The sequence below is a fragment of the Pezoporus flaviventris genome, unplaced genomic scaffold (genome assembly GCF_033815535.1).
Source record: "Pezoporus flaviventris isolate CSIRO_AGI_PZ_B2104156 unplaced genomic scaffold, CSIRO_AGI_Pfla_v1 ptg000045l, whole genome shotgun sequence".
Lineage (NCBI taxonomy): Eukaryota > Metazoa > Chordata > Aves > Psittaciformes > Psittacidae > Pezoporus > Pezoporus flaviventris.
In genome coordinates this window covers 6011442-6025875 of record NW_026892593.1, presented here as the reverse complement: position 1 = coordinate 6025875, position 14434 = coordinate 6011442, and the positions used below count along the sequence as shown (strand labels likewise).

The window sequence follows — 14434 nt, the reverse complement described above, 5'->3', positions numbered from 1 at the left end:
ACGGTTTAGTGGTGGACTTGGCTGTCTTGGGGTAACGGTTGGACTTGATTCTTAAGGGTCTCTTCCAACCTAGTTGATTCTATGATTCAGGCTGAATTCTGCACGATGCGGGGAACACTTACACCTCAGTTAAGTAGCGCCAGAGACAATTGGCTCACTCAGGTGACTACTCAAAGTAAAGCAGATAATCAGGGATACTTTGTAGGGTGGAACCATCAGACCCTTTTGACTGGTGATAATTAACAAAGTAGTCCAGAGGACTTTAAAATTAAGAAGCGATTTTTGTAATTGTCACTTTGTATCCAAACATGCAAAAAAAATGAAATCAGCTTTGTACCTCTGATATGGTGCAAACATCAAAACCAGATCTAAAAAACCCCTATGGTTAAGAAAAATGTATTTTAAAGCATTCAATTTTGTTTCATAGTGATATCAATACAGTACTGAACAAGACTACATCATTTCTTGGTTACAGAGCAGTTTCAGCTCAGGCTTTTGGCTGAGAGTGGATGAGAATCCAAAAATCTCAACACATGATGAGTACAGAATGTACAAGTGAATCTTTCTTGTAACAGAAGAACAATAGAAGAAAAAGTTTCACATTTCTTATGCATTTCTGGCATATTTTGAGATGGGCACTTATGTAATTTTTCAAACTGACTTATTCATAGGAAATTTTGTCCCGCTTCAGCTGCTCTTAATGCAATTTAACACCTACTGACTCTCCCCAAAGGTAATTTTAAATTGCAGGGAACTAGCAGAGCCTTTTTGGTTGTTTCACTAGCCACAGGACTTAGAAACCAATTAGCTATAATGTTCAGGTTTTGTTGGTTTTGGTGCTCTCAGCTGTGACAAAAACCATCTCAACTTAAGCACCAATAGGACAGATTTTATTAGTGTTAAAGCCAATAGACAGTTATAAATGAATCAAACACAGTGCCCTGCTTCAAGTTTATCCAGATCATCAAACAGCAATTAGAGCTATGGTAATATTAGGCCATCCCTTCCCTTGAGACTTATCAAGCTTTGTTAATGCAGCCACCTATTCTTTGTCATTTAGAGCAGATTTCGCTTTCTGGAGTTCTTCAATATGCCAGTTTATTGCTAAGGGAGCAGAGGGAGGGTAGCATCTGCAAACAATAAGTGAGGCTCCCTGTGTCTGACAGTCTCTTAATTTCCTTTTGGATTACAAACAGAACTTGCAGATATGTCTTCATATTTTCCACTCTTCATTTTTAAAAGTGATTTCATTCATTTTCCTGACATCTCGGTATTGGTTAGAATGTGTAAACTCAACAGAGTTCAGTTTGGAGGATTCTGCTTTAAATGCCTGCAGCTTTGGTGTTTGGTTGCACATAGAACATATCACTGGCAGTGGCGTACCCCAAATGGCACATACCTTTATAAATACTGCATTATTATAAGATGGCTACTGTATTCTGGGAATTTCTAACCAGTCTAACCTACCTCATCCATTATTTAAATTCTGGTAAATGGATTCCAACCTCTCAATGAATACTTGAAATGTCCGTGTTTTCCTTACCAACCCTTCATAGTTCCATTTCAAACGTAATCAACCTTAGTTCCCTTCGCCACACTCAACTGAGACAGCAAACTAGTGTCCTTGCCTTAGGGATGAGGCAGACACTAGTGTAAACAGCATCAAGTTAAGCTTAGAAAAAATCCAAGTGTTTCAGAGCACTGGTTTCATATACAGCCTATTTGGCCAAACTTTATGATAAACTATTTTATTGCACATTACTGATGGCATTTAAAAAAAATTAGGATTTTGTTTTAGAGAGGTAAAAAAAATAATTTGTATTTTATGTTTTTTAAAAAGTGGATAGTCTTCTCTTCCATTGAAAACAACAAAAAGAGAAAAAAGGAGAAAAGAAAGGATATGAATTTTTTCTGACTTTTGAGATCAGTCATAGTGAACCTCACTGGGTGGCACAATTTATTGAATGAACACAAAAGTTTCCTTAATTCTCATATTTGATTCATTTAAGTACTTGTTTTCCTTTCTCAGAGCACAGGAGAGTACAACCAGGGCACACACTGAACAGCTTTGCAGTCATGCAAGCTGTGTCTGTAAGTGTTGTGGTATTAGCTATATTTCCCATTTTCAGGGATGAAAAAAAGGATGGAGACTGCACAGGAATATATTAACATTTCATAGGCCAGAAGTCAGAAGTGTCTTAAAACTCAGGGTCAAAACAGTGACAAGCTGATCAGAATCTCTATCAATCAGAACATTCAAATGAAATTCAGATTTATGTAGTCCACAGACAAGACCTCCAAAAAAGTGTAAACCAAATATACCTAGTTGGGTTGTTACTATTAAAATAAAGCCACCTTAAGCCATTTCTTCATTATATTTTTTCTTAATCACAAAACTCTCCATTAGTTCAGCGTTAACCAGGGTGTATGTAGTATATTCTGGAATGTGGCCATATATCCCTCAGGTCCATCTGGTAGTTCATGAGAGAATAGCACGAGGTACAAAACTCTTTGCCTTTGGCTGAAGCATATTCAAGCTGAATAATATTCAAGCTGAATCCAAGCTGATAAATATAGTAGATATAGGTATATATATAAAAAGCCGGTAAAAATAAATTAAAAATTCAATTCTATGGATCAGCTTATTTTCTGTAATAAATAATTCCAAATTTATATAAAGCCTTTGCTAATTTATCCCATTAACTTTATGACTTTAAAGAAAGATACACGTAAATATGCCAACCATAGAAAATAGTAATAATGAAAATGTGTACTGGTAACTTGTGTGCCAAAATGCTTTCGGAAACAGGAAATTCAGATGACTTATGATAGTGGGGAAGACTCATGCAGATACAAACTGTACATGCTCAAGTGTGCTACTGAACCCTCCCCTTGCACAGACCTTCATTACTGTTAAGGAAGAGCACAAGGCAAGCTGCATGTTTCAGCTTCTACAGCTAAGAAGTTAGCAGCATATCTCTATCTGTAGAGCCTTTAGAACATAGCACTAACTATCTAAAACCTCTAATGAGTCCAACAGAAAATTATCCATAGTGTATAATTCCTTATGGCAGAAGGAACCTTTCCTGAACATCCCTGCTCCAGGGCAACTGAAATAAGAGACCAGTGTCTCTTACAAGTCACTCACCTCAGTTAAACTCTAGGGACTGATCCAAGACCTGAAAAGCTAAAAGCAAGGACTGGGAATCTGCAGCCAGTCTGAGTGCTTCAGCAGACTCACACCATCTGTGCATCATTCACACAGACCTCACACTGAGCAATGGATGAAATGTGCTTATGCAGAACCTCGACTGGGTGTTCAGCAAGAAAAAGCTCATTATTTTAAAACACCATTCAAGAGACAAAATAAGTAAAAAACTTCAAACAGTTGCTGGTGGATTCATTCTGTAAATGGAACTCATCACCACAGATCAAATATCTGAATGTATCTCTCATTTTGGAGGAAGAAACAGTGTTTTTACCTCAGTATGAATATCATTTAAGGGGCAAGTTAGTCTGCAAGCTCCTGGGACTGTCATAACAGCATGCCTTATGGACATCATGCATGGATTGCTTTTGCAGCAATATATCAGAAAGGAAACAGATTCAGAGACTAGATTTCCTTAGAACTGCCTCTATCTGCTGTTTCATTCAATTATGCTATTCCTTGAAAAGGTTATACTGTACAAGATGGCATCTTTTTGCTGTAACAGTCACAGTGAAGCTCCAGTGTGTTTGTCATGTCAAAGCTCTTAACACAGACCCACGTTTTTAATACAGTGTTTATGTAAAAGAGTAGTCTCTTCAATCAGTTTGGAACAGACAAGCATTGCTATAAGGCATGCTTTCTACTCCGAGGTTTTCATTTCTGGGTACGGCAGGGATCCCTCCCTCCTCTCTCCTGTCCCTAGAGGCATTTTAGGAGCTGGAAATCAGAAGCAGGGTTGCTGTAGTTTATTAGATTAAAAGAACTGTCAATTAACATAGTCATGGGTCTCTGCTATGAAAGGTCTATGTAAAAATGGAAGCTGACCATACTTCCATCAAAATGGGACTAGATATTTATTTAGCTCTGTAGTTCAGTTAGCTCTTCACCTGTTTTTTTCTGCATGCTGAGGTAACGGTAGGTAGAGAATGCGACTTTGAACTTTGTACACTTTCTTGCCCTGACTAAGACAAAATGGCAACTGAATAAATGAAGGTGGTGAGATCAGATACATCTTCTATATTTATTTTACTACATGGATTTTAAACATCTATTAAGCTGCTTTTTATTCCTTATATTTTTCTAAAAGTCTATTTGCTTGATAGAAATCACATATCATTTATGCCAGAGCATCTTCATAATGCCTGACTGCACAGAGAGTTCAGGCAAAGCTATATGAACCTTTTTAAGTTGAAAGGACAATTACATGACCGTTTTGTGGGGGATTTTATTTTAAACCGTGGTACTCATAAAATTAAAGGGCATATACTAATCCATGTCTTTGTTGAGAGACATTTAAAGAAGAACATTGGACATGTGGTATCTCTTTAACAAAGATTTTCCCATTTATCCTCTTTTCCTGCTTTCAAGTCTCAAGTTCTTGTATATACAACACCTTCTTATAAACACTCCCTTTTCTCTTCCAGGGGAAAAAAGAAATCTGTTAAATCATATTATCAAACAGTAACTTTTTCAGCTGGGCAACTACAACAGCAATAAGATCAAGCCTCTTGTTTCTTGCATAAAAATGGGGGAGGGGGGGGAGTGGTTTCAAAGTACTTTTAACCTGCTTGAATTGCAAATTAAATGTTGTTAGGCATGTTTCTTAGCAAATGTAAATCAATGTAATCCAGCGAAGCCAGTGGAGCCTTCCCAGTTTTCAACCAGCTGAGTATTTTGGCATCTTGAATCCTGACATCCTGCCTTGTTGAAGCAATCTTTGCATTACTGTAATGAGGATATTACACTGGTATTAAATCCAAGTTGGCATTCTCCCAGATCTCGCCTAAACTCCTAACAATGTCCAAAAAAAAAAGCAGTATTTAAAAATTAACTTTAATACTATTTTTGGAAGACTCCTTTGAGACCATTCCCAGATAGCTTAAATTAGGCTTGAAGAACACAAGGAAGAACTACACTCTAAATGCAATCGATCTTACTGATAACATTTAGATGTTACTAGTATTCATGTTGATTCATACCATCAAAGTAGCAATTTACCACAACAAATCAGAAGAAGAATGATCTGGATTTAAAGCTCTGAATGGAAAAAAAATGAAAGTCTGAGCTCAGTTCTTGGTTGGATCAGGATTCTCTCTGTATGCACATCTATAAATCAAAGATCATGTTTCCTCTGTGCACCATAATAAACCTCAACTCTTTCCTGCCTATCCATCTCCTACACATAGCCATTTTGTCTGTTCTTTCTACTGCAGTTATACTAGTTTGAGTAATTAAGGCCCTGGATAAGTGTAGCCTCAATGCGGAACTCCTAATTTAATGGCATTCAAACTTTCTTTCTCAATTTTTGTTACTACAGGCATTACATTGCTGTCACAATTGCTAATAAGAGAGAAGGTGTGTGAAGTGTCTGTTGACACTTAGAGCAGATTCTCCTGGAAGGCATGCTAAGGCACAGGGAAAACAACAAGGTGCTTGGTGACAGCCAGCATGGCTTCACTAAGGGGAAATCCTGCCTGACCAATTTGGTGGCCTTCTATGATGGGGCCACAGAACTGATGGACAGGGGTAGAGCAGCTGATGTCATCTACCTGGACTTGTGCAAAGCATTCAACACTGTCCCACACGACATCCTTGTCTCTAAATTGGAGAGACATCAATTTGATGGATGGACCACTCAGTGCATAAAGAACTGGCTGGATGGCCGCACGCAAAGAGTTGTGGTCAATGGCTCAATGTCCAGCTGGAGACCAGTAACGAGTGGTGTCCCTCAGGGATCAGTGTTGGGACCAGTCTTGTTTAACATCTTTGTCGCTGACATGGACAGTGGGATTGAGTGCGCCCTCAGCAAGTTTGCCAATGACACCAAGCTATGTGGCTCGGTTGATACTCTGGAGGGAAGGAATGCCATCCAGAGGGATCCTGACACACTTGTGAGGTGGGCTGATGCCAACCTCATGAAGTTTAACCATGCCAAGTGCAAGGTCCTACACCTGGGTTGGAGCAATCCCAGGCACAGCTACAGGTTGGGCAGGGAAGAGATTCAGAGAAGCCCTGGGGAGAAGGACTTGGGGGTGCTGGTTGACAAGAAACTTAACATGAGCCGGCTTCAGTGTGTCCTTGCACTTAATTAGTGTGCGTACTAATTCACTCCAGCTGACAACACAGTAATTGTTCTACTTTGATAGCTATCTTGGTCACTTTAGATGTCCTCATAGAAGACTCAATTGTATGAAGCAGACACAGATTGGAATTCAAGTCCCACTGACTCAGAACTGATTCAGACTTCCTTCCCTGAGTCCAGGGAGAGGGTGACCAGGCTGTGAAATGGTTATAATCTGTTGCATGTCCTAGCTATGAGCTTTAACCTCATCACTTGGCCAAATTAAAATTGATTTTCCCTAGAAAGAGGAAAGACATTACTCCTACCAAAAATCTGTCTGACCAAAGTACAGCTTTCCAACCCTACACATCTGGGTATTACAGCTGTTCACAGAAAATCACAGAATCATAGAATAGTTAGGGTTGGAAAGGACGTTAAGATCATCCAGTTCCAATCAGGTCTACTCTTTTATAATAGGACCACTCTGCTCCTTTTTGTATTAATCATTATACTTTTGGAAGGATAAGGGTCAGAGAAAACAAACAAATATGTTTCTTCTTTTAAGTTTTCCAAAAACATGAAGACTACAAACCTGGTCCAAAAAGTCTGAATTAGCAGTAAGTCAGAAAAAAAGCTGATAATTGAGTCTTTTTAAAGCTCGAGCAACTGAAAGAAAGTTCTGTGAATAAAAGTGACAAGCATGCAAGCATGCTGTTTTTAATGTCTTGTAATCTCCAGTTTTCCAAGATTGCATTTTGTTTCAGAAGAGACCAGACCAATAAGCAGCAAGCAGAAAAGAAGGCATGCAATTTAAAAATGAGGAAGTGACAATAGCCTGTAAACAAGAGGAGAGAGGGAGAGACTGCATGACTCACACCTTGCAGGGCTTTGCATTCTCCCTTGCAGACAAGAGAGCTAATTAAAACCTTGTGGCTAGAGAAAGACATCATACAATTTAGGTCAAATAAACGGCTTTGATCTAAAGTGATATTTTACATGGAAACATTCCCTTTCGTTCTTTTAATCCTAGGATTACAAGCACATATTGACCACCGTGTGGATACCCTCTAAGATAACATTGTATCTTCTAAGTGTGTTGTAAATTCTGGCTTTCAAAAAGAAACACACATACAGTATTCCCAGACTAATGGGATTTCTTTTTACTGTGAATGTCACTGTGGCATACTTTAAGTAATGCTGGTAGCACTACATATTATTATGTTTGCCCAGCAGTTCTCATTCTAAGACTGTGTTAGCAGCTTGTAAATTTGCTGAACATTAACTACATAAACTAACATTTTCCTCAGGGAAAAAAAAAGTGACAGCATCAATCTCTTGGCTTTTCATTATCTATTTTACTGTGTGGTGTTTGCACGGAAATGCCAGGCAAAATGGGTGAGACATTAACTCACTGTTTTCCTAGAGTGGAAATACCAACTCATCTCCCTTTGAAATAACCTATCACCCCTGGACTGTCGATCAAAATTCAATATATGTATTTAAAGATATACTTTTTATCCCATTGTGTTTAGTGAATTTTAGCCTGAAAAGTACCAGCAGGCCACTGCAGTGATTTTATCAGCTAAATCCACATACAGGAGTATTCCAACCCAGAGAACATCACTCCTAGAGAATGTCACACCTCCTCTGCAGCTGAAGCTCAGGCTTGCTGTGATCTCTCACCCTTATGGTCTAAGCAGTGGGGGAAAAAGGAGATGAAAACTGAATGAAGAATAAAGGGCAAGAGATTGGGATATATAAGCAGGAAATAACAGACTGGAAAATAGCAGGAAAAGAATACAGAGATAAAAGACTGGAAGGGGAGGAGAAACAGTAAAAGATTACAGGAGAAAACCTCAGCAGTCTTATGTTCTATGTTCCTCATGTACATGCAGGTGTGTTTTTACCTGCTATGAATGGAATATAGCATAAAAGGTTTTTTTAATGACAGAAGAATTGTAAATTCTTCCCTAAAACACACTTTGGTTTAAATTTGAACAGCTGAATAAAAGTAGTTTTCATTCTCATTTACATCCCTTTTAACCAAAAAGTGCCTCATTTCAGGAAATATGTGTCAGAAAAATAGTCTCCCTTGTTAATAGAGAGCAAAATTTTCCACTGGAGTGAATGGTTGCTTCCTGGATACCGTATTTGACAAACATATCGCATAAAAGCACTTGCTTCAGGTGGAAGGGTAGCAACAATGGTAAGCTGGTTAAATATTAGCAATGAGCAAGTCCTGCAACATTAAGAGAGTGAATGGACAGATGTCTGCGTTACTCATCTCTCTCTAAGTAAACATTGCAGAATTTGACTCCCCAAAATCATTTTACTACATTGGGATAAAATTATTATAGTGCCTAGATGATGCACAACAGTCACTTCACATCCTAGTTATTGCAGCCTAAGGGGCATCTTCTTACTCACCGCAGCAAGTTGGTCCACTCCGCTTGCAGTTCGTGCTAATGTTACGAGATCTTCTTGCATCTTATCTACCCATGATTTTATCCTATAGAATCCAAAAAGAAAAGAGAGACATCCAATCAGATCACTGGCAAATGGAACTTGCATACGATTACAGCACAAGAAAAAGGTAAAAAATCAGAATATGCTGATAAAATTGAATACAGAATGGACAGGACTTGACTTTGATAAAAAAGAGTAAGCTTGGAATGAATCAAAATATTCAAGCTACACCCAGGTGATGTTCTGTTTAGCTCACTCAAATCTAAGCCCCTCGCTTTTTTCTTTATTTTACTTCTTATCAGCTGGAGCTTGCCTGGTGCTCTGCAGGACAGACATTGTCTTAACCATCAAGTATTACACTGTAGCTGCCTCTTGTTGACAAGTACCAAGGTCTGTTTCCAAATGTGATGGAGCCTAACTTACCTCCTTTCTTTTTTTTTAATACAGCCCCTATCCAGCCTTGATGACCTGATTATTCTGTAAAATATTCTGTGGTGGCCACCACACTAAGCCAGCTGTAAATCAAACATATCACTGTACCTATTACTAGCTGTAGCAAGGATCACTGGACAGAGCTGGTATGTTGCCTGCCAGGGCAACCTGCCTGACTTGCAGCTCACTCCCAGCAATGCCTTTCCTAAGTGACCTGCCGTGCCTCTCCCAACAGATAGTACAGAGAAAAACAGCAACTGGGAACAGGCTGGTACATCAGAATAAATCTTCTGGCCTATAGCCCCTCTCCAAACACTTAAGGAAGGAGTGGCAGGCACAGGTAGCAGCCGGCATAGATGGCAAGAGGTGTTCTGGCAATGCACAGGTTTGTGGTTACTGTTTTTCACCAGAGAACAGGCAGTGATTTGCTGCTGTGCCCAGTAAACCTGACTCTTTGGAAAAGGGTTGGATCCAATACAGGTTTTATGCTTTTGTGCCATGTCACGTTTTGTAGCAAGAAAGGAACCATGGTACGAGTATATTCTAATGCAGTCCATGCTCAGAAGAAGGTTGTGTCTCTTGCCTAGCCAGAACATCTGGTCTCCAGACCATTTATCGTATCACCCGTCATTATCGCAGCTCTGATTTGAAACCTGGTGCAAATGCGTATGTTTAGCCTTGGCATTTCTTATATCCTTGTATATCCTTGCCTTAATCTGATAAGCAAGGAATGACTGTTTAGACTAATCATGAAAGTAGGAAAGACAGGAAAAAGAGACTTCATTAAAGGATCTTTCCTCATATTTTAGAAGAAAGTGATTACTCTTCCCAACACGAAAGATTTAGGCCTGTGACATCTAATATGAAGAACCTTCTGACAGCCCAAACTAATATCTTCACAGATTGGAATGGGAAATACCTAGACAGGAAGGTACTGAGTTTTACAAAAGTGCTAGATTCAAAACAAATCCCTTTTCTCAATTGATAAGGGGTCTCCCCCCAGTAAATACACAATCTCTCATGATTCATGTTTTAATCCTATTTCCCACAAGCAGAATACTCTGACACAGTAAAGAAGAACTTTTTCAAAGTTTAGCTCAAAGTGTCTGAAGCCCTCACAAAAACTCTGCAGCAGAAATTCAACTAGCAAGTTGTAACCATGGCTTCTCATTAACCATAGCTTGTGCCCGTGATACTACTGTTTTCAGCCTCCCTCCAGCCCTGGCCTGGCTTATTTGTCATTCTCATCTATTATATTATATCATTTATTTTCTACTGTGTTGTATCGTTATTTTTTCCTTCAAAATCTCTGGATAACGAGCAGTGATTTCAGTCTGTCCCCTCAGCACTTCCATTATTTCCTCACTGGATTCCAGGTGTTTCAGACATACAAAAATTACATGTTAAAAAACCATGAATTTAGAAAAGTAATGAAAAAGTTTTAAACTGAAGTCATTTCACTGTTCTCACTCATCATTGAGCAATTGTAATTGATATAGTTCTAGTTCAAGTTCTAGTTCATTGAGTGTTCTCAGTTCACTCAATAAAGACTGACTGCTAGTCCAGACAGCAGAATGCTGTTATGATTCCAAAATTTTGGAAAGACACCCCATATTGACTGAACAACCACGTATGCCAAATCAATAACGCAAAAGGAGACCTCATCACATCTTTTGTGACTATCTAGATTTCCATGAACCTTTTTCTTTAGCTTGCAGGTATTTTTTGTAATTTCGGCTAAGCTTTGAAAAACTTTTTTAAAAGACTGTAAAATCAAAGCTTCTAAACAATACAGTTCTTAAGTCTAGACGGGAGGAGTTCCACTGTATAAAATATTCCCCAGATTCTCCATGAGGAAAAAGGGTGTGCAGAAAATTGCGAAGTTGTAGGAAAAAAAAAAAACATGTAGCATGGAATGTAAAAAATGCTTATTGAGACAAACCCTTTGGCAACTAACAAGGACAGATGGCCACTGCAACAGTTGTTAAGAATTCAATCATCTCATATCTGATTACTAATAAAATGCTAAAATATTAGTAAGAGTAAACCTCTTCACTAGCAACATAGCCTTTTTAATGGGAAAATGTATGAGTGTATACCAGAAGAAGAGTTCAAGCAAGTGTTTTCAATGGAAATCTTACTGATTTGCCATTGAGGTACCCTCCCCCCCCCCCCCCCCCCCCCCATATCATGGCATGAAAAGAGGGTTTACCTCAAAACGGATCTACCACTGAACTGAATCTATCCCCCACTCGCTTGACAAATCCTGAGAGTCAGAGTGGTAGCAGAATGAGCAAAAAGACTGGAGACTCCATGACTTTGTCCTCCAGTGCCACACTAGAACTCTCTGTGTCAAAGCTTAAAGTCTAATTAAATGCTTACAAAACAAAGCATGATAAGAGAAAGACCTCCAGACAGACACAGTATTTGAACAGGTGTCTAAAGGCTCCTTTTATCCACTATAACTGAGCAGCCTTTTCCTGAAATTTTTAATATGTCTTACCCTTTGTGTTATTTGACCAGTCTTCAGGCTATTTTGCCATTATTTGCTGAATGCTTGCCACACCATTAGAGTCACTTTGATACCTATCTCCAAGTCAAATAGCAAGTAGGCCCCTTTCAGGTTAGTGGTCATGCTTTTCCACAGAGGTTCAACAGAGTCTAGTAGGTGCAACAGGTCAAGAGCCATGGTTTATATTTGCTTTCTCCTTTTGCATAGTATCACCAAGAGTACTCTTACCACCTATTTCTTTGCTCATTCACATCCTACATCTCTAACATGGCCACATGAAAGTGATGTATGTTGGGATTTAGGGACCAATTACATCTTCATTTACTATTACAATTGATTCCATCATAGTTTTAATGCTCCCAAACCTTCACTACTAAACTTTGGTTTCCAAAATCTGACAAAAAAAATATCCCAACTTCCTTGCTTAAAGCTCCACAAAGCCCTCATATTATATAAATGCTTAGCTCTGTACAGAAATCAGTCTGTTAAAAATTGCCTCTTATGGTGCATTATGTTTACTTCTGCTATAAAACCATCATGTGTATCTTTGAGAACAGTACCAACACATAAGCACAGGTAAGAAAAAAAGCAAACTGCTATCATCTTCGATTTTTCAATGGTTTCTATTTTTCTGCATGAAAGAATGAGATATATGAAAGGTGAAAAAGTGAAACCCATTATCCAAAAGTGTTTTCAAAAGCATAAAATAAATAATTGAACACATGGAGATTTTCAAATGATCCATTTCAGTTATAAAAATTCTGAGTGCTATTTCTAAGAGGAATCAATGGAAAAAATCAGGGAGGATTGATTTTTAAATTGACTTTTTCCATTTCCAACTGCTTTGTGTTTTTGCTGGATGTATTCATCTCTGTCCTAAAAAGAAACTGGAATGGTGAGAACACGTATTACTTATTTAAACTTGAAATTGCGAAGAAGTTACCCTTAAATTTTGAATTACTTATTCCTAATATCACATATAAATGAAATATGGATCATTTTCCTTTTAATGTGCAAAAATAGTCTTGATTTGTCAATAAATCCTTCTTGTATATTTTCTAGGATTCCTGCCTCCACACAATTAGCCCACACCTTGCCTTTTGAAGTTAGTCACCTAGATTCTTTTTTTTTTCTTTTTCTGTATTAATTTGCAAATGAGCTAGGCTTCTGCTTCCCACGGAAGCATCTGACCCATTCTGTCCTCAACCAGGTGAGCTGAAACACCTCCCTCCTACATTGCTTCCAGAAAAACTTTGATTCCTAGTCCAGGTTTTCCAGCACAGCTAGGCTGACTTTTAGGCAGGTTAGGGTAGATAATATCAGTTTCTAAATTGGAATCGCAGAATCCAGTTTATTGTTCAGGTTGGAAAGGATGTTAAATCTCATCCAGTTCCATCCCCCTGCCACAGGCAGAGATACCTTCCATTAGACCAGATTGCTCGAACCTCTGTCCAATCTGGCCTTGAACACTGCCAGGGATGGGGCAGCCACAGCTCCTCAGCACAACCTGTGCCAGCACTTCACCACCCTCACAGTACAGAATTTCTTCATTGTATCTAATCCATATCTGCCTTCTTCAGTTTAAATCAATTTTCCCTTGTCCTGTCACTACAAGACCTCATAAAAAGTCCCTCTTCAGCCTTCTTGTAGTCACCCTTCAGGCACTGGAAATTTTTCACAGAGCCTTCTCCTCCATCCTGAACAGCTCCAACTCTCAGCCTGTCTTCACAGGAGAGATGGAGAAATCTATCTTCAATCTAATTTAATAGCAATTCCCTCCCTAGTTGTAACTTGAAATCAAATAATGATGCTTCTTCCAGTACTGACTCCATATTTACCTTACAAGATAATTTTGCTGCATATCCATCTTAGCCTATTACACCTGTAGGTGAAACTGTCCTTTTCTTACTTGCCTTTACAATACCTAGTACAGCAGGGTCCAACATAATAAAAAGCAATAACTTTGGAAGGGCTTTTCTACATTACTATTCAAAGTATAAAGGATTAAAAATGGCATTCTAGAACTGAGGCAGCTCAGTATAATTCCTCTAACCTTCCCCACAATAACTTAAATAACATCACTGACATTTTTTAAGCGCTAACAGCAGTATTCCTGCATCCCATCTTTCACCACACAAAAGCATGCATTTGACGTATTTCATGCTCCTCATAGACAATCTTTTTCAGAAATGGACACAATCACATCCTATAACTTTCATGGGAAAATGTGACCGATTGTTCAATGCAAAGGAATCATATTATTTCCTTGTATTTTTTAAAAATACCCTGTGTCTTCAGAAAAATGAAACAAGAGCCTTTAGGCACTGAAATGCTTGTCTGGTGCTCCTTTTAGCTGAAGCCTGCAGTGCAATATCTGCCTGACAGCTGCTCATGGTCAGAGTTTATTTAACGACTAGAAAGCTGTCACTGCAAACGTAAGCTCCCATGACTTAAGCAGCAGTCATTTCTTCCTGTAAAGGGCACTAACAGAAAGCCTGTACAAAAGCGGAGTTTCGTCATATTTTAGTTAGGCACGAATGTTGCTATGGATGTTCCACTGAAAGGTGATTACATTTTGCAGTACAATTGTTTTTAAACCCATTCTCCCACACACAGGTTTTCCCCATATCAAGCAATGACTAAACAAAAGGGGTGTGCACGTGCCTTTCCACGGCAACTTCTAAATGATGTGAATGATGAAGGGGGACTGTCTGATTAAAGACAGACAGACATGGGTCATTTACTGGGGAATTAA

General features: G+C 38.7%; 1 protein-coding gene across 9 annotated transcripts in view; it reads right to left on the bottom strand.

Annotated features, from left to right (window-relative positions):
* The window catches only part of CACNA2D1 (calcium voltage-gated channel auxiliary subunit alpha2delta 1), a 387883-nt gene that overhangs the window by 318346 nt on the left and 55103 nt on the right, over positions 1-14434 (bottom strand). For all 9 annotated transcript variants that reach the window (XM_061467295.1, XM_061467296.1, XM_061467298.1 and 6 more), the window contains exon 2: positions 8697-8778. In XM_061467295.1, coding sequence (XP_061323279.1) covers positions 8697-8778 — 82 coding nt within the window. The remainder of the gene's footprint in view (positions 1-8696; positions 8779-14434) is intronic.